The sequence below is a fragment of the Diorhabda sublineata genome, chromosome 5 (genome assembly GCF_026230105.1).
Source record: "Diorhabda sublineata isolate icDioSubl1.1 chromosome 5, icDioSubl1.1, whole genome shotgun sequence".
NCBI lineage: Eukaryota > Metazoa > Arthropoda > Insecta > Coleoptera > Chrysomelidae > Diorhabda > Diorhabda sublineata.
In genome coordinates this window covers 9,434,401-9,454,548 of record NC_079478.1, presented here as the reverse complement: position 1 = coordinate 9,454,548, position 20,148 = coordinate 9,434,401, and the positions used below count along the sequence as shown (strand labels likewise).

General features: G+C 32.5%; 2 protein-coding genes across 2 annotated transcripts; one reads left to right on the top strand and one right to left on the bottom strand.

The window, feature by feature from the left end:
* The first annotated feature begins 1,727 nt into the window (after nt 1-1,727).
* On the top strand, nt 1,728-18,147 carry LOC130444384 (sulfotransferase 1C4-like). Its single transcript, XM_056779480.1, has 7 exons — nt 1,728-1,854; nt 7,621-7,755; nt 10,065-10,164; nt 11,190-11,388; nt 13,013-13,139; nt 16,783-16,877; nt 17,857-18,147. Exons 1-7 carry the CDS (start codon nt 1,728-1,730, stop codon nt 18,145-18,147), a joined length of 1,074 nt encoding a protein of 357 aa, XP_056635458.1.
* LOC130444041 (tektin-4-like) lies at nt 13,201-15,121 on the bottom strand. The gene is made up of 2 exons (XM_056779010.1): nt 14,486-15,121; nt 13,201-14,429 (listed from the first exon to the last, which is right to left on the bottom strand). Exons 1-2 carry the CDS (start codon nt 15,048-15,050, stop codon nt 13,201-13,203), a joined length of 1,794 nt encoding a protein of 597 aa, XP_056634988.1. The 5' UTR covers nt 15,051-15,121.
* Nucleotides 18,148-20,148: the final 2,001 nt, after the last annotated feature.

Here is a 20,148-nt window from a genome sequence, read left to right as displayed (position 1 = left end):
TTATTGAATAGGCAACTGCAGCAACTATGAATCTTCTCCCTGAAAAATCCAGGTAACAGTATTTAAAGGAATATAATTCTTTTATGGAGTGGCGTACTAAAAAAGGCATAAACAGCTTCACCAGAAAGAGTGTTACTAGCTTACTTTGAAATTAAAAATGCAAAAAACTCATTTTTTAAATCACATTCATGTTTGTAGATGTGTAAATAAAAATAAAACAACTTGATACATTTTTGAAATATTTATTAAAATGTTTTTCTACTTCACATAAAGCTAATATTTTTGGTGAAGATAAATACATTATATAATAATTTCAAAAAATTGTATACAACATTTATTTGGGATTAATTCACGATAAAAATAATCTCCTGTCTTTATTTTACTAATATGATTCAATTATTTGAATAATCGTCGTTTTTTCCTCAAATTAAAAATACCGGCAATGTTATAGTCTGTTTTGGAAGTGAAGAAAACAATTATAATCTGTTTTTTTTCAATACTCACAATTTGGTGGTGACATCGATAAATTTATTATTTATATCACAAATATTTTCCCCAAAAGGGAAAAACACTTTGGTCGACTTACTCAAAACTGAAAGGCACCCTAATGGTAAATAACGACGCAGACATCAGTAAATACTCGAAACTCATTACATATTTGAAAAATAAATCAGTTTGCTATAGACCCAACAAAACCAGACGATCATTATCTCATGCATAAGGTATGATAGCAAAAAATTTTAATTGTTTTAATATTCGCAATCACAGGAGCTCTGCGGAGGAAGGAATTATATAAAATGAAGTGTAACGATATTAATAATACCAGAAATGTTTTAATTATCATAGTACCTAATACAAAAACTCATGTTCAACGTCGATGTTAAATATCTAACAATAGATTAAACTTTTTTAAAAACATTTATAAAAAATATAAAAACCAACGACGCACAAATATCAAAACAGATCATTTATTTTTCAGTATAGAAATGGAAAAAGCAAAACCCAAATTGTAGGTATCAATATCTTTTCAAAAATTTTCTAATCTAAAAAACTACACTGGGCATACATTACGACGCTCTCTATTGCGTCTCTATTGGTGGATTTCGGTGGTGATATCATTCAACTAAAGAAGCACGGTGGGTGGAAATTCAACACAGTTGCGGAGGGATACGTAGACGACTCAATAAAAAACAAAATGGATTCTGTAATGAAAATTTTAACAGAAACAACTAACAACATTCCAATAAGTACTAATACAACTATAGATGTTATTTCTTTGAACTCTTTAAATCTTGCCAATTCAATTACCAACAATAATGTAACTCCTTCTTCACTTCAAATTAATAATGCGCAAGTTGTACTTTTAATATTCAATACACAATTCTTTCACTCTTTCACTCGTCAAGCCGTCCTCCTCGTAAAAAAAGTATTATTTACTCACTTGTTGCATAAATAACTAGTTTTGGTTAGTATTCAATCTCCAAAATATTTTGCAAATATTTACTTGTAACTTTTTATTGAAGATTTCGCGAATTTGCTATATCTATATTGCTACTCATTCAAATATAATAATCAACCCCGTTGAAAATAAAATTTCACTGCGCTCTAAAAGAGTGGTAGTTGAGAGTTTGATTGTGGTTATTTGGTTACGTGAAGATAGCTTATTGTATGAAAATCGTCAAACAGTGTAGTAGTAGGTGAAATTATTTCTTCCGAGGAAGTGAGCCATGGCCCCTATACCAACTTACGATGACAGTGTTAATAACAATAATGAATGTGAGACGAAAGTGTTTCCTTATAAAATCATAAATGTCCGAGAAGATATTAACAAAGAACTTTTAGAAGTGTTTACAGGTATTTTATGATATTTTTCTATCTATTTTATAAATAAAAAATATTTTCAATACAAACTTGGATCTTAGAGATCCATTTTTTTATGGGAAAACATTAATATGTGTTTTTTTGTGTGATAAATTGATTATTTAAGGTAATAATTTGTATTCATAAAGAAATTTTGAATTTTCGGTCCCGAAAGAAAAGTCCAAAATATGTAAGGTAAGTCTCACGTTTTTAAGAGGGGCAGTTTGTAGGTTGGCTTTCAACTAAATTAGATTAACTCTCTAGCAGGGGGAACACAACTTCTAAACTCGCTATAAAAAGGAATCCCATTTAGAAAGTTGTTTAATTAAATTTTCAAAAATACCACCTTGTTTTAGGAGTTCGCGAGTAATTGGAAAAAAAACTGTAAACAAGTTTTAGGTGTCAAAAATACGTTGTGATGTAATGTTTTAAAATTAATGAGACTAAATTATTTTTTCTCACAACAAAATAATAAAGAGGGATAATAATGAAATGAAAATTACTAGGGGTATCTGAAAAGTTTCAGACCTCAATGTAACAATAAATTTTCATATATGTACCTAAGCTAATAATAGAAATTTTCGGGCTTTAATTGGTCTTTTATAACCATTAACTGTACACAAAAATAGAAATAGACTTGAACTGCTCAAAAGTCATGTGTGTTGAAGATTACATAGCCGCATCATAAGATCTATAAGTACCCATTTATTAATAGACGATAGAAATTTAATTTTAATTCCAAGAATCTCTTTACAAATTTCACCGAAAATACTATTTTACGTTTTTACATTTATTAAAGAGGTCCAGGTTGTGTAGATATTCTTAACAGTTTACTTTAGCTGCAACCTGCAAGGTGCTGTGTGATTCTATTGTGAATTCTAGTGTGATCATGGAAAATTTGGAAAACCCGCACAAACGCTGAAAAATCAGTCCTTTAACAGTTAATGAAAAAACATTTGTTATTTAATTTTTTTAAAGCTTTGACAGACAAACATTTATGTAAAAGTGATAAAAAGGAATTAGTTAGTAGAACGGTTGGTGTTGGGATTTACATAGATATTAAAGAAGAGAAAACAAATTTTGACAGTATACTAAGCTCTTGTCCTGGTTAGAAATGATAAGGATTATCTTTAGCTAAGTCGAAACACACTATGAAAACTTCGTTGTTGCTGGAAAATGCATTTCAGAAAGTCTATTTCAATAGAAAGAAACGATATTGTAGTATGGAGAAGAAATTACCAAAGGATTATAAAAGAAATGAGTAACTAAAAACATATATTTTATTTAGATGGAAAATGGATCAATGAGGAACATACACCAACTAAATTTTGGCAAGATGAAACTGTTACAAGTCGAAGATATGTTTTTTCAAAGAATTTATCTACTGGTTCAAATCCACCAACGGGAAAGCGATGCAGATTGATAGTCCAGTCATTTTAGGGTTTATCTGCGAAGAATTACTTGTAAGGTAAATTTATTTAAAGATATGAAAAACCGACATCGATATCGTGGCAGATAGAAAAGTTATAAAGGTCAAAAGGTCACGAAAATCAGTTTTTCTGTCTGTTGAAATTTTCTTCAAAACGTGGAATAACGGTGGTTAGATGGTTAGATATCCACCATATCATGGCGATTGAACAGAAATAAACGTATCCGCATAGTAGTTGGATAAAATAAAAATTTTTGACATATTTAATATGGTTTGAAAAATATTCACTGAGTCTACATAATCAAGTTAATGTAAATAATAACGGTTTTTTAATTTACAATCTTATGGGCTTGTGTAACTATCATTTTGTCATATATTTCTCAAGTTTGAATAATTTGTGGTTTCAACAGGTGAATAGTTTTTGGAATTTTGATTGCAGAACGTTTAACTTACAAACTATCCTCATGAATATTAATGTGAAATATTATGAAAGAAGCTGATAACCGTCTAGATGTAAAAAATAATAGTAGTTATCATCATTAGCTAATGCAAGGTATTTAAAAATATTATAGTGGCACAGTGTTGTCCAATAAAAAGCTGAATTCGAAATTTCGGAGAAACAATAACAGATGATGGATAAAGGCGACGATTAAACAATGAAGTCAGTGACAGATAATTTAATAATTATTTGTAACTTTGAGTCCAAATTATAATTCTCAAGCATATCTTGTAACGAATAAATGGGTTTGAATTTTAAGGATTGTAAGTACTTACCTGATAACATAATATTGGTAAACATGGTAACAAATGTCAAGTATATTTACAAAGCTACATTTGAAAAATTTGTGTCCGAAGACTTGTATGCTATTTCAATGAACAAAAGTGTATATGTGCTGCATAATGAAACGACAATAGCTGAGATAATTCAATGAAGAACATGTTCTGGATATTTGAAAATAATGTATCATATGGCTAGAAGAAGATATAAGAAAAAGAAAGGGCGGCCAAGAAGAGCAGAGGAAAAAGAAGTACTGTCTGTCTACCTTGGAGAAAGGGATAAGGGCTGGGAAAATTCTTGCAGATAATAGTAAAAAATATTTATAAGGCTGTTATGACATATTATTACACTTTGGCAAATACAGGTTTGAATGTGAAATAGCCACGCCTGTCAATGCGAGTTACTAGATGATGGTATTAGGGATTAGTAAGGTTCCTCAAGAGGATATACTAGACTACTATCGTCAGCTCTATTGTGTCTGTTAGATACTGAAGAGCACTGCGTGGGTACCTACTTTCATTATTGTTTTTAATAGACACTATATATATATATATATATATATATATATATATATATATATATATATATATATATATATATATATATATATATATGCAGAATTTAGTACTTTGATTGTTTACCGTACTACTTCACCATGCGCATATTACCCTCTTTGTCATTCGAATACTTTTTCATTTTAACTTCGTGCCTCTCGTACGTTTCTCGACATTCACTCCTGTATCCTGTACTCTTGTTGTTTGAGTTTGATTTGTTCAATACACTTGCTTTGCTTTTGGATTGTGTTTAATTCATGTGTGATTAAGTATTAAGATCTAAAACTATAAAGATATCACGTTATTAATAAACCAACTAATAAGCAAAAAAACCTATTGTTGCCTCTGTATAAAGAATTGATAACCATGGACCACACATTTTGCACTACATTCTATATTCCTCAAACTATGTTCTCGGAAACATGAGACTTGATCATTTTTATTCTCAATAACTAATTAAAAAAACATATATTTATTCGACCTAAGTAATTTTTGTATTTTAAGAAACATTAGGTCCATTCCAACCCAATAAAAAAACCATCCTTGGTGACGATGGCGATTCTACGCAATAGAGATATCGTGTTTCAGCCGGGCGGTTCTGTTTTGCGTTCCAACCGACTTAGGTATCGTTTGTGAACCGTTTCCGGAACGGTTCTTTCGATACTTGGTTGGTAGCAAGTACTGTTACAAGAACCGTGCGTAGCCGGGGATTGCGCAGAAAATATCTATAAACGCTTCTGACAACCGTTCCAAGTATGGTCCCGACTTAGAATTAGATGCGGATTGCGGACACCCATAGTTTTAACAACCCGCGTGCGGTGCTAGAGCTGCATACCTGCAATCTTTATAGAAATAATTCAAATATGTGAGTTATTTCTGAGAAAACTATATGTATACTTTATCACCCTATTAATCAATCTTTTCACTTACGAGTGTCTTATGTTCTTATTACCTTAATATTGTTAAAAAACTAAGAAACTTTCGTAATAAAAACTGCATTTCCGGCTGGAGCATTCGCTCGGCATCCAATAAATTGTCGGATACGTTTGGTAAAGCAAGGAATATTACGAAAAATATTACGGTTTTGGGTTTCATAGTTAGTTGTATTAAATCACAATACATTACATAAGGAGATTTCGTTCACTTGACTTGGGTCTTCAAGATCCTCAATCTATTTTGAGAAAACTGGCAATAAATGTGATCAGTTTCCTTTTAGAATAAATATACAGACCACAAAAATTATCGCATAACTGGTATTTTAGGATATTTTAAATACTTAGTTATACTTTTTTATAGATATTTCTGGTTTCTTATCATGGGCAAAAAAATATTACAATTTCTTACAAATTTTTCTTGGACGCAAAAATGCTCGAGTAAATCATTTCTGTCTTGGAGAATGCGTTAAGATCGAGAACATTCTAAGCGTTATTGTAGGGAATAATTGGAGTTCAACATAGCACCATATCCAGAGTTGTTATTCGCTATCAAGACACAGGGCAGCTAACCATTAGACCCGGACAACGCCGCGGAAGGGTAACTTCGGTAGTAGATGATCGTTATTTGAGGTTAACGGCGTTAAGAATTAGGCATAACACCTCTCGAAGGCTGTAAACAGATCTGTTGGCTGCTCGTAATGACCAAATAATCCTACAAACAGTTCGAAATAGGATGAGAAAAGCAGGTATATGAGCCAGAGTGCCAGCTAGAGGTCCACGTCTTACCAGAGAACATCGAGTAGCAAGATTGGAATTTGCTCGATAACACGCAAATTGGAATATTCAAGATTGGTCCAATATTTTATTCACGGATGAATCAAGATTTTGTCTGTATTCATCAGATATGCGTGTACCAGTATATAGGCGACGTGGTGAACGGCAGGATCAGGTTAATTTTGGTCAAACTGAAAGCTTTGGTGGTGGCTCTATCATGGTTTTGCGAGGAATTTTTTTCGAGGGACGCACGGAGCTGGTACCAGTGAATGGTGGAAGATTAAATGCTGACAGGTACATAACCAATATCCTAGAACTCTATATATCTCAAATCGGTGACAACTCTGTGCTAATGCACGATAATGCTCGTTCACACGCTGCTAGAGTGGTTCGGCAGTACTTAGAAGAGGTCGAGATACACACCCTGAATTGGCACGTATCCCGGACCTTAACCCAATAGAGCATGTCTGGGATCATCTAGGAGGGCAAATTCAGCAACATCCGGCACCAATAAGAACACTAGATGATCTTCAAAATGTTCTTTATAACTTATGAGAAAACATGCCGGAAGGATACGTCCAGAACCTGTTTAGAAGCCTTCCAAGACGAATGGAAGCTTTAATTATAGCGAGGGACGGCAACACACGCTATTAGAAATTTATTGGCTGGTTTCAGATTAAGCACCGTTCATTTTTTTGTATAGATTTTTTATACGATTTTTTTGATATGTTTTGGTAAATCCAACTTTTTGTCCTCTGTAGATTAAACTGATATAAAATAAAAGTTGCAAAAGGCGTATTTATTGGGGTTTTATTTCGTAATAATAATAAAATTCGAAAAACAGGCAACACATTTATAATATTTAAAAAATAATGAGTGATGCGATAATTTTTGTGGGGGTTAGCACCAGTCATTTATTTTTTAAAGATGTTTCTTCGATATATATTAATAATTTGAAAATCTGAACTTTCAAATGATGGTGACACATGTTTTCGGATTATGTTTGGCATGTATGAGACTAGGATTTAGGGCAATGAATTAGCTAATTCATAGAGATAATTTATATAGCCTTTTCGGACCTTCGGTCGATTTTAACTGAATTTAAATAGATTTCGCTCTACGATAAAACTAGAATAATGAATATTCATTTCAGATTTTATACTTTAATTCTGACTATATGAATGTCAATATTCAACTTCAGGAACACCCTATATGGTTTCTAGTTATTTAGTGATATAATTCATGTTACTTGAGTATGTTGGAATAATATCTATCAAATTGTATTTTAAGGAGAAAAATCTGGATTTCTCCAGGTGGGGCCAAAAAAATGGTTCTTTCCTAGTGGATACAAACGTGAAGCAGAGCATCTCTATAATTTCGTTGCAAGGCCGACTGATGTTTTTATTGTCACATTCCCAAGGTCAGGTAAGTGAAAGTTGTGCTCATTGAAGTGAACCCCGTTATGGTTGATGAACTACACTTATATTTATGGCTTTCTCGACCAATAGAATATTAACACTAATTTTAAACATTTCATCATTTTTATATACACATTTCAATAAACATATATCAATAAATGTGTCAATCTACCTCACTTGAACTTAAAAGTGCATATCTTCATTATTTTGGATTTTCTATTACGAACCAAGATAAAAAGTGAGTAGCATATGAGTTTTGTGAAAGCCAATGGTCCACCAACTGTTACTATGTCGATCTTTACTGAAATATATGGTATTAAATAAGTTCCTGATACTACAGAGGTAGGGCTATGGTTTGAAATAGTTGTTCCATTTTCAAATTAAACACCCTTAATAAGAAATCTCGTTTTATCTTAGCGATTCATGAATGATACATATTTTGAGTTTAACGTTAACATTAAATTCATATATCTTCTTTTTCCTTTTATACTGCCCTGTTTAATTCCAAATATCAAGTCTCCTCCTGATCATTTTTTACGATATTGGGCTCCGGCGCTCATATTTTCTTTCTGTTTCTCTGCCTAGTGTGTTTGGTTTCAGGTTTACTGCCCTTCTTATCATATTCCCTAATATCTTAACATTTCATTTTATCTCTTAAGCTCACTCCCTCAATTGTTCTTAGCATTTTTATTCCGTTTCATACGTGAAAATAGGTCTTACGCATTTTTTGTGGATTATTTTTTCATATAATTTTTCTCAAATATCCAGTGACTATTGATTGTTTGCCCTTTTGAGCTCGTGTGTCCTCTATTAAACTCCTCTTCCTTGATATTGCTATTTCGAGGTAATTGAATTTCATTGTATGTTGTATTATGTTGTGTACAGATATTTTACATCTAATCGGATATTTGTCTATAACCATTGAGTCTTCTTAGATGAGATGGTCGTATTATATTTATCTGCTGTTATCTTCATGTTATAGACGCTGAATGTTCTCTCCAATCCCTATTAGTAGTACTCCATCATATTCATAGGAAAACCCTTTTTAATGATTATTCTCTTTCTGTAGCCTGCGTCGACTTTCTATAATTTTGTCGATGATAATATTTACGACTAAGGCTATCCCTCATTTTCAGAAGTTAAAAAATATTTAGATATTTATGATCTATATTATTTTCCTATAGAAACTTTAATATGTCCCTTAATCATACTTTGAAAAATGATTTAGTAAGAACAACAACACATACAAACATGGGTCGGTTGAGCTTTATGTTGATATTTCTATTAATTGGCGTATTATGAATATTGCATCCACCGTCTTGATCTGTTCTGCCTGAACCCCTATTGTATTTCCGACGTTGAAATTTCATCTTCAAGTCTCATCGCTATGTTTTCAGTGAATAGTTTTTGAAGATTGAATTCAACAAAATTTTCCATTCGTACGGTGTGACACCGAACATTACAATCTTTTGGAATAGGGTGACGAGTGCCTTCTTCAGTTTCTCCTCTCCATACTTGATTAGTTCATTGGTTTTATTGTCCAAACCAGGTAGAATTTGTTATTATTGCTTCAACGTTCTTTAATGTTAGTGTTATTTAATGAGTTCTCCATCATTAATTCATTCTTCAATCCTTTCAATATAAAAAGTAAAAAAAAAAAAGATTAGTCAAGGGTTATTATCTTTACCAGTAACCCTGGATCACGTGCACGCGATGAACATTCACTTTAACACACGTCTTCCAATAAATTATGAGTTTTATTGGCGGTTTTTCAAGGAAAATTTCAATTCTGCTGTACTGCCAAAACACTAGTAATAACCTGAAAATAAACCCCAAGTACCCATATTTTAGATGCTCCATTATAGCAACTATCCATGATCTACCTCTGTATATTTTTTCTAGAAAAATACCCCCATATTGTTCTGTTCTCTTTGCTATTGAAATAAATTGTTAGGTTAGTTGATTACAAGTGAAGAGCTACTTACTATAACCCCTTCAAGACAACTAGTTCCAATACATATTTCTGAAATAAGTACATGTTTAGAGAAACTATACACTCCAGCACTCATTAACTGAGTCTATATTTTTAAAGATTGGCTAGATTCCTTCGTACACCGATTACTGCTGCATAGGCCCAGCTGTGAAGCAAAAAAAATAATTATCACCTGGTCAAACATTTCTTAACTAGTTCAAACCTACAAAAATTATTTTTTTTCTCATAGAACTAAAGTACGTTTCCCTTTTGGATTCTTTAGTGGTCTATTTAAGAGAACTTCGATAGATCATTATAAAATTGTATTATTATTCTTTGCTTAGGCACAACGTGGACTCAAGAGCTAGTTTGGTTGTTAGCAAATGATTTGGATTATGAAACAGCCAACAAGGTTCTACTGGCGCAGAGGTTTCCTTTTTTAGAGTAAGTGAATTTTTCGTTTGGTTTCTTCAAGATAAATGAGTAATGTATCCGTGCCTCATGAGTTCAGTTCAATATAGGATGATTCTTAAATTTTAAAGCATATGTCAAAGTATCAATATTTCACATAAAGGAACAATATTCATGAGATTTTTTTCGAACGCCATCAATGTCGATATAAACAATACATTTAAAATGGACTTGAAACTTGTGGAATCTCTAGACTAGATTATTGATAAAAACTTTCTCCCTTTTTCCTTATCTTTCTTTTTCAAGTTATTATAATACTAATATTTATATTTCTATGCAAATTAATGAATCTTGATTTAACTTTCCACTAGTGATTTTCCATGTACTGGTATTGTACACATTGTGTCCCAATTTAAAGATACGACGTTATCATTAATTTTGTTAGATAACAACACAGCCATGGGTATTCTTATACGGTGTGTGAATTGCATCAAATTCTTATTCATTACTAATTACGAGATAATAAAAGGTACAAAGTTATTGAAAACTATTGATCAAATTTGATAAATACTTGATAATATTTATCTGCTTTTAAATACAGCAATGAGATAGTTACGAACAAGATTTTTCGAAATTGGTAGAATCACCATTTTGTTGTAACCAGATGACTATTTAGCATGTACAGGATTAAAAAAAACTAACCCATTGTGGCAAAGAATGCCAAATATCTTACTCCATAGAAACTTCCCTTAAGAAAATTAGTTCTATAATTTCCTAAATCCCTGCCCAAACATTAACTTCCGGGTTTTTACTCCTATTGAAGCTTCCCAGGTGTGAAGAAGCATACTGAAGCTCCGGCATACGAAGAATACGCGCATCGCATTTTCATGGTTTCCTGTACATGCTGGGCAATCCGGTGAATTCTCATGCTTTTGGGTCAAGTAGTAATTCACCTCTTTTTTTTTCTTATTGTTATTCCACAAGTTTTTTCAACTAATAATAATAAAATTCACGTTATATTGATGATTCCAGACATTTTTGTTTAATTATTGTTTCAGATTTAGCTGTTTTGTACACAAGGAAGTCAAGGCTAATCTTTTAAAAGTAAACCAGTTCGATCCACCCAGTTGTAAATTGATTGAAACACTCGATTATCCTTCTTGGAAATATCTGGACACTATAAAGGAGAACCGTTTCATAAAAACTCATTTACCATTCAGTTTGTTACCATCAAATTTACTCAACGCTGGATCCAAGGTATTCGTTTTGGAATCTAATTTGTTATCTTATGAAAGTTATTTTGAGAAATGTGAAGATTAATGCATAGATTAGGGTAATATTATTACTTTTATTAGTGGCATACAATTGATTCATTACAACGTTAAAGCATACAACACCGTTTTAAAATGAAGAACGGGGCAACTCGAACAGTTTAACATAGAAGACCATTTTTTCCTAAAATTTGTAAACTTACATAACTATTTTTACCACCCTCTCATATCTTTGTTTTCATAGCTTCTTTTTAAGCATTTTCAGCCCAGAATAAGTTTGTTTTCTTTTTCTATTTCTAATTCTGTTTGTTTTTAGAGGCAGTATTCGACGACGTTTTTCTATTTATGTACTATGGCACCGGTAGAACTGATGCTCGATCGTCTTTTCTTCTCTTTGCAGTAGTTGTGCGTTATCACTTCCCATTTCTGGAGTCTTATGCTAACAGTATAATGCCCAATGATCCCTCTTATGGTCTTTTGGATTGGGTGTTTCGTGAATATTATTATCATTTGTTTTTCTTCTTAATTGATATTTGGTCAAATCGTTCTGAACATCGTGCAACCATTTCTGTTTGGTCTGATATTTGATTCTGATTGTTATGTCGATGGCAACTAACAATTTCATCGGTGCTATAAACTCTTCGGCATCCTCTCTCCTCGTACTACTTTTAACATGCCCATATACATAAGACTTCTCTTTCTCTCCATCTTGTCCAAGTACCGAGCAGAGGCTTACTCCACTGTCACAAATATTTCATTCACTATTCCATAAGTAACTTTTTTAGGATGTTTACAATTCATTTGTAAGAAGAATTCATTTGAAAAAATACAGGCCCTTATTCCATTACCGAGGCATGTGTGAACATTGAGACTTCTTTTTTGTTTACGATGGATTTTTCATCCCATTCTTCTCTAATAGGAATGTTTATTTTTATCATCTCCTTAAGCCCTTTTTGTGATCATATGGTCGGTATTTTTATTCATTTTTATTATTTTTCCTCCCATTTTACCCATTTTCTGTAGGATGATTATATCTCCATCATTTTTTTGCCTTCAAAGGTTGTTCTCTCTCAACCTAAGAGCACCTTTCGAGGCTACAACTTTTATGAACAATTCTATAGGTCCAAGGGTTTACATTGCTTCTTGTGTTGTTTGTACAGTACTTATCATGGTTCTGGTGATTTCCAGTACTGCTATCATCTGCACTTAGATTTCCACCAAGCTATTGATCCATAGATTATGGCCTTGTGATTGCTCTAAACAACCATTTTTACCAAACATCTGTTTAGGTATTTTGTGAACAGAATTATTCGGATGTTTCCTAAATACTGATGAAAAACTTATAATATATATATATATATATATATATATATATATATATATATATATATATATATATATATATATATAAACAAATTATTATGAGAAACGTGCACTCTTATTTGGTTTCTGATTTTCTCGCTAATAATATTTACCGTTTCCTTTAAAATTTACCCTGACGCTAACATAGCGCCACCCTTATTTACGTATTTCGATGGACACTTCTCATAACGTTTCATCTGTTAATACCTAGAAAGAATATAGGTTCAGATGCATGTATACGATTTTAGGTTATTTACGTAGCAAGACATCCAAAAGATGTTGCAGTATCTTACTACCATTTGAACCGAACTTATGTAACACAAGGATACGTAGGGGATTTCAAAAATTTCTGGAAATACTTCCAAAGTGGCTTAGGTGAGTAAGTGGACATTAGTTACTCGTATTTTTTATTTGATGTGTAATATAAAGGAAAACATTAATGACCCGATAGCGCAGCTGCTGAAGGATAATAAGATCTTATCCTCCTCGTTCTCTGATTATCAATTTCTAAAGTTTTCATTTTCAGCATAATTTCTCTTTCCAAATCACTTCTAGCTTTCATTAATCTGCCTTGAGAATCTTCTACTTGAGCCAACTGAGCTTGTAGTGCAGCAACAGATTCACCTATCGATTTCACTTCTTCTATTAAACTGAAGTGAACATTATCTCGACAATTTTCAACTCTCGGTCGAAGTAGTCGGTTATCCAATCGAGTTTGTGCTTTCTTCATAGGGGTATCTAATCTTCGTATCGCTTCTCGTAAACTTTCTTTTAAATCCTCAACATCGGCTAGTCGTTTCAAAACTCCTTTCAATTCATCCTCCAATCTTTTAGTTACTTCTTGAGCGCACGCTACTCGTTTAGCTAAGGCGGCTTCTACTCTATCAGCTTGTGCTCTCAGATCTTTTGAAGCGTTGTTCAAGATATCGTCTAACGTTCCCCTCAAAGTGACTGATCTTTGTCTGGTGGCTTCTCCTTCCAGAAGAGTTTCTCTTGTAAAATGTTCCCAATAGTCTGGTGTTGATTGTTCGTCTGGAAACCTAACAGCTCCTGGTTTAAACATAAGTACTGTTGACCTATTATTCAAAGCCATGTTTATTGAATCAATTTCATGGGATACTTTTTTATCGCTCCAATCGTATTCTAAGCGCTGTTTAGCCGTCTTGTCTTCTAAAAGTTGTTTTTCCACGTCTTTGAGAGTTCTTGAAAAAATTTCTCGTATTTCTGCACATAAAGCGACTTCCTTCATAACTTCTTCTTCTACTTCATCTCTTACCAGTTCTGCATCCATCCTGCCAGTTCTTCTCTCCAAACTTTCCCCGGAAATCGACTCAGGAAGCGTTAATACTTTACTGGCTTGCTTTAATCGATGTCTTTGTTCCTCCATGAAAGTTATTTCTTCTGAAGCTGCTGCTATAGCCCTTTCTAATTCACATTTCCAACGATGGAGCTCAAGTTCTCGTTGATTTAATCTTTTTGTATTGTCTGCTTGGTTTTTGTCGACGTCCGTGAATGATTCGGTAAGACATTGCCTCCCATTCCAATCTATGAGGTTAGCTCTATGTTGTTCCCTAGTAGCCATATCTAGTACTTCTTTATTGTGGGATCTCCAATCTCCTTCACTGTACCTAGCAATTGAGTATTTGTCTACTACTGGTCTTATTCCTGAAAATATAATATTGATGATAGGGATTTTAAAAGATAAAAAATTATCACGATACCTGTTAATCCAGAGAGTGGTCCCCAATCTACTCTTCCAGTTGCCCACGGACCAATTGGTTCCATACTCTTCCCTAGCGGATGCGGTAAAGAATCATTAGGCTGGGGTAAATAACAAGGTGGATTGACTTGCTGCTCCGGTTGCTCTGGTCTTTTTTGAATGGGTGCTGTGACGGATTGTTGAGTGTACATTTCTTCGGCGGTTTTGGGTCCGGTATCTTTTTTCAAAATACTTTTCAAATTCTCTTGTTTCGCTGGTTTTTGTTCAACATTTCCACATTCGTCTAGTTCATTTTTTGTACAAGGTGGAATACCTCCCTTGTATCCACCATCTGCCTTATCTTTTTCATCGGAAAATTTAACTTCTCTAACCGGAGGAACAGTTAGGTCTGGTTTAAGATCGGAAGAATTCACACCCAAGCTTGGTTGGTTGTTTCCTTGAACATCTTTGAATTGAACATTCGGTTCTGGCGTTGTGTTTTGTTCTATATAACTTGTATCATTTTTCGGTACGAATTGAGCAAGATGAGGGCACGGCCCGCAGTATCTTGGAGGATATTCGGCCATTTTTCATAAGTATAAAAATATAGATAAAAACTTTATGCATATATTTGTCACTGACAGATATTCTACTTTCATTTTAACAATCTTAAGGATATTACTATCCTTATTTAACGTTTACAAAATAGATGAAATAGTAACCAATAGCATCAGTATCTAAAACCAATTGATTGTATAGAGTGTGGTCATGAAGTTACATAACTTACTCTTATTTCGATTTCTGTAAGGTTTAGAAAAATATATTGATTATTAGTTTTTTACAATAGTTGAAGACATTTGTATAAGTCGATTAGAAATATACCAAGTGCACCGTTACTCCAATATAACTTAACGTTAACGTTTTTTCGAAAAGTATATTTTTCTGTTTTTTATAAACTTTTAAACTATAAATACAATCCCGTATTGTGTCATTCTACATTCAATAATAATAATTTCAAAGTTGAAGTCATTGAAATTTCAATTATTAGATTAACGTCAAAAAAGTAGTAAATTTTTTTGACACTTGTTGTTTTTTAATGTCATTAATTATTTTTCATTATCATTGGTGAAAGAAGGTGATTAGGTACTTTGAAAATGTACTAGGTTAACACAATAGGAAATAATAACAATTATTACCTTAAGAACTTATGGTGATCGTGAAAGAAATTATGATGAGGTAGCTAGATACATAATATAATTATTAAAACTGCAGTTTTGAGAAATATGTAACTTGTGAAAGAACTGAGTTCAATTGAAAATCTCCCTCGAATTGATAAAAAAAAGATCGTAAAAGTTTTGAGAAATATGTCACTTCTGAAAGAACTGAGTGCAACTGAAAATTTCCCCAAAATTTACCAGCCAGAAACCGGAACTAATGACGAAACATTGGAAAACTATTGGAACATGAAAAGTTCCATAGAAAATCCTTGTAGATCCATTCTGAAAACTGCACTACAACGATTTGTCTGTAACATTATAAAGATAAAGTAATGCGTGTAGATGACCAAAAAATGGAATTTTCTGAAGTTATAATGCTAAAGGTATAACATGAGAAATGAAATGAAATGAGAAATACAGTTGGTAAAATTTTGATGAAATTTGGTTTTAGCAAAATGATGCATTAGCAAACTTCAGTGCTACTGTTCAATATTAAATTAATGAAGTTTTCTAATCCTACTGGATTTGAAGAATGGTTACAATAGAGCAGCCTGCCAGAGATGCCGATGTGTCTTCTTGAGACTTTTTTGTGGATATCTAAAAAATATTATGTTCCAGATGCGATGAACTGAAAATATATTACCAAAAAGGAAAACTAACAGTTTTACCAAGTTAAAAATAGGGATACTTAAATTAGAAACCATATATAAAATTGGGAACCTAGTTATTATAGCAAAAACACGTACGCAAATTTTCATTCAATTCGAACATTGTTTCACCAGCCCCCATATCTGAATCATTATGATAAAGAAGATCTTAAGAGCACAAGGAGTGACCTTTTCCCTCAAGTATTTAACTCTTTATCTTTTCATGATCTTTTTTAAAATATTGGCTAATCACTACCAATATAGTGACAAATAACAACCATTTTCTATGAACTAAAATCGTACATAGTTTGAGTAAGCATAAACTCTACACTGCTTTTATTATCAAAAACTGCATTGTTCTTTTCCATTTTTGGAAAAACATATTTGCAATGAAGTACTAAATTTAGCACTTTTTGTAATTTGTTACTTTTAGTTTGAATTTTTTAAAATTTCAGTTGCATGGGGACCATATTGGGAGCATCTCAAAGAAGGATGGAGCCGGAGACATGAAAAGAACGTTCTATTCTATTTTTATGAAGATATGAAAAAGGTATAGTGAGTGACTGAAAAGTTTCCTAATAATCTAATACATTCTCACAACACTATTTATTCTTTCCTACTCTTAGAAAAACAGTCTTCTAACTTTGTTCTTCTTTCATATTCACGTCCCCTATCTAAGTTTCTTGATCTTCCTTAAACTGTGCAACTTGAAGCAAGGTAACTATGATTAGAGAAGCATAATGTTCTCAGGATACAAAGCAGCACCTAGACAATGAAGGTCTCATATAGTCATACCTGATAAAAGACCACGTCGATTTCTTAAAAGATAAGATGATGAATTCAAGACGGAAACTGGAAGGATTCATGAGTAATCGATCTAAGCTGGAACTGAACACCAAGTTCTAGCTTATCAGTGTCATCCTTATCTCCCTCATGATTTAATCTTCTACTGCGCTGAATTATATTGTAAAAATAGAAGGTTCAAACCATGAAAGTAGTGAACTTATTTTAGTACAAATTGAAGACCCATCTCAATATCCAGCCGAAGGAGCTTACGGACTATGCCATACATTCCAAGCCGGAATGACCAGCATTGAGGACACTCAAAAGAACAAGAAATAAGATCAATATCTTAAACGGCTTTGGCTTTAATTTGTGAAGATTTGCAGTCTCTCGAATAAGGACAGATTAAGCAAATGGATTCTCTCTTTTAGGTCATTTTTAGTCGTACAAGGTCATCTACAAACTTACTCAAAAATTCAAAGTGGTAATAATAAGGGTTTAATCCAATATTTCCAACTTGTCCTTGGCATGCTTCTTTATTATTGTTAAACAAAATTTCAATAGTTTTTTCATGATTATCATTTTATTTATCGTCGGTGGTGCATTCTATGTAATTAGACTATTTTTTGGGTTAGGTTAGTCATTTCATTGTTTCCCAAAATGAAGTTCCATACAACAAATAGTTAACCATTGTTGTTCTAGAATAGATTTTGTTGTTTTTTTTTAATTTCCAATAATTTTTTTAGAATCCGATAGCGACTTTTAGAAAGTTGGCCACGTTTTTGGGAAAAAATTATTCGGATGAAGAATTAAGTATTCTGGAAAATCATCTTAGGATTGATAATTTCAAAAATAACAAATCAGTCAACAACGACGAACACAGAAACATCGGTTTAATCGCTAATGGTGAGGAAAGTTTCATTAGAAAAGGAGTTATTGGAGGATGGACTACTTATTTCGACGAGAACTTATCTCAAGAAGCAGATAGATGGATTGAAGACAACTTACGGAGTAGTAATATTGTGTTGCCTTATTAAGATTCATCTAACTGTATGTGATATATATTATTATTAATAAAAATTTAGTTAATAGATAAATAAAAAATGTTGAGTACAAACAAGTATTTATTTCATTATTAATAGAAGGATAACACACAAAATTGTCAAAATTTTAGACATTTAGTCAAAAATCTAATAATAGTTCATCAAATTTCATTTAAAGCGTTCAATCTACAAGATGTCTATTCAAGGCCCCATAACATAGCAAATCCAATTACATAAATATGCAGACTCCATAGATATAGGGTATAGTTTGAAGTTTGAATTCCATGATATTTTCTTTCTTTCGCTAGTTTCTACTCAAGAAAAGATGTTTTTATACTTTTTTAATATCGAAATTCTAATTCAGTAGTAATATAGAAAGAGATATAGACCTTCTACTACTTGTTGTTTGCGTGTTAACAAACACTGATACCCCGAGAAGATATAAGTATATTTATATTGAATAACACCAGAAAATAGACCACTTTTTTTTATTTTTAGCAATCCTCAATGTTTGAGTGAGATTCTTGCATGCTAGTTTTTTAGAAGGTTCATGTATCTTCTGATCGATAACCTTACCTGGACTTTCTCTTCCAGAACAAATCTCCAAGACCAATTTTTTTAACCACATAACCAAATAATTTCGTTATAGTTTCCACCACCCTAATACTCAATCCCTTATGTTTTCTAAGCTTGTCTAGAATACATTAGTTTTTTCTTTTCTTTGTTCAGGATACTCTTTACCTGTTCTTTCCAGAGCTCAGCATTCTGATCCATATAGGAAGAGTGAAAAAATCAAAATTATATCCTTATATTTTGTACTCTTTTATTCTTCATAGGTTATACGTTTGAACAAGAGACCGACTAGTCAAAACGCAATGCAGATGTGAGAAGATGGTGCTTTTTGGCAACAATTCTACAGGCTTACAGACCAAAAAAAAACATGTAAAGCTGTACCTTGAAATGCAGGGACCAAAATACTTTATTTAAGAAGACAAAATGATACAAGTCAAAGAGGAATTGGTTGATCAGGAATAAAGTAAACCCGAATATCTGCCCAATCCGACGACATAAGAAATATATGCAAAAAGGCAAGACAAATGCGAGGCGACTTTTCCTTACTGTGAACCCGTCCTATTTATCTGAAAAATGGCACAAACTTATCTGGTTGGATAGAAGTAGATGAATAAATGGACCTCTATACAATCAAACTAACTATTCATAGCCGCACTAAAGCTTACAATGTAAGGTGTTGGAGTACAACAGTTATAATCAAGCTAAGTGTAAACACGAATATCAAATCATTGACGATTTACATTTGGAGGCATGAGAAAAATTATATGATTATCAATCGTTGCCTGCAGCAACCACTGCTTTTACAACTTCAAAGCAAAATATTATTAATTACATTACAACTACAATTCCTGTAAAGTTTTGTAAGGATTAGGGTGGGCAATGGGTAGTATGGGACCGAGTAAACTTATTCTGTGATGTGAAATAAAAAATTCAGTTAAAGGTAAGCTTGAAGTGATTTATACCAATGAATATATTTTTCATTACTATTCATTTACTATCGTATTCCATGTGCTTGTTAGATTTTGTGAAAGTTATTCATGTTTTTTGTGACAAACAAAAGAAACTGTTTTTGGGGTTATGGCAATCATTCTAAGCGGGCAATACCGGTCAGTGGCCAGTATTAACCCGTATTGAATTATAAGACACCTTATTATTAGTTTGTTTGTAAAATAATGTCTCATTATCCACTTATTTTTAATGTAGGTAGATGCTACGACACAGGGAACAAGAGAGAGAAGAAGTTCTTGAAGGCGTTAATACTGGAAATATACTCAAAAACTAAGTAAAAGACAGTTCCTATGCGTCTCAATGTGTGATTTTCATAGTAGAAATATAAATAATATTTGGTTTACTTTAAGAAAAAAGTTAGTTTTGATGAAAATTTGGATAATTATGATTGCATTATAAAAAATAAAGATAATA

Excerpts from the sequence above, each read along its gene's own strand:
- LOC130444384 (XM_056779480.1), top strand. The coding sequence starts at position 1,728 with ATGGCCCCTATACCAACTTACGATGACAGTGTTAATAACAATAATGAA. Across the intron at positions 13,140-16,782 it reads ATACTTCCAAAGTGGCTTAG|TTGCATGGGGACCATATTGG; the intron begins GTGAGTAAGTGG and ends TTAAAATTTCAG. Across the intron at positions 16,878-17,856 it reads TTTATGAAGATATGAAAAAG|AATCCGATAGCGACTTTTAG; the intron begins GTATAGTGAGTG and ends TAATTTTTTTAG.
- LOC130444041 (XM_056779010.1), bottom strand. The coding sequence starts at position 15,050 with ATGGCCGAATATCCTCCAAGATACTGCGGGCCGTGCCCTCATCTTGCT. Across the intron at positions 14,430-14,485 it reads ACCACTCTCTGGATTAACAG|GAATAAGACCAGTAGTAGAC; the intron begins GTATCGTGATAA and ends TTATATTTTCAG.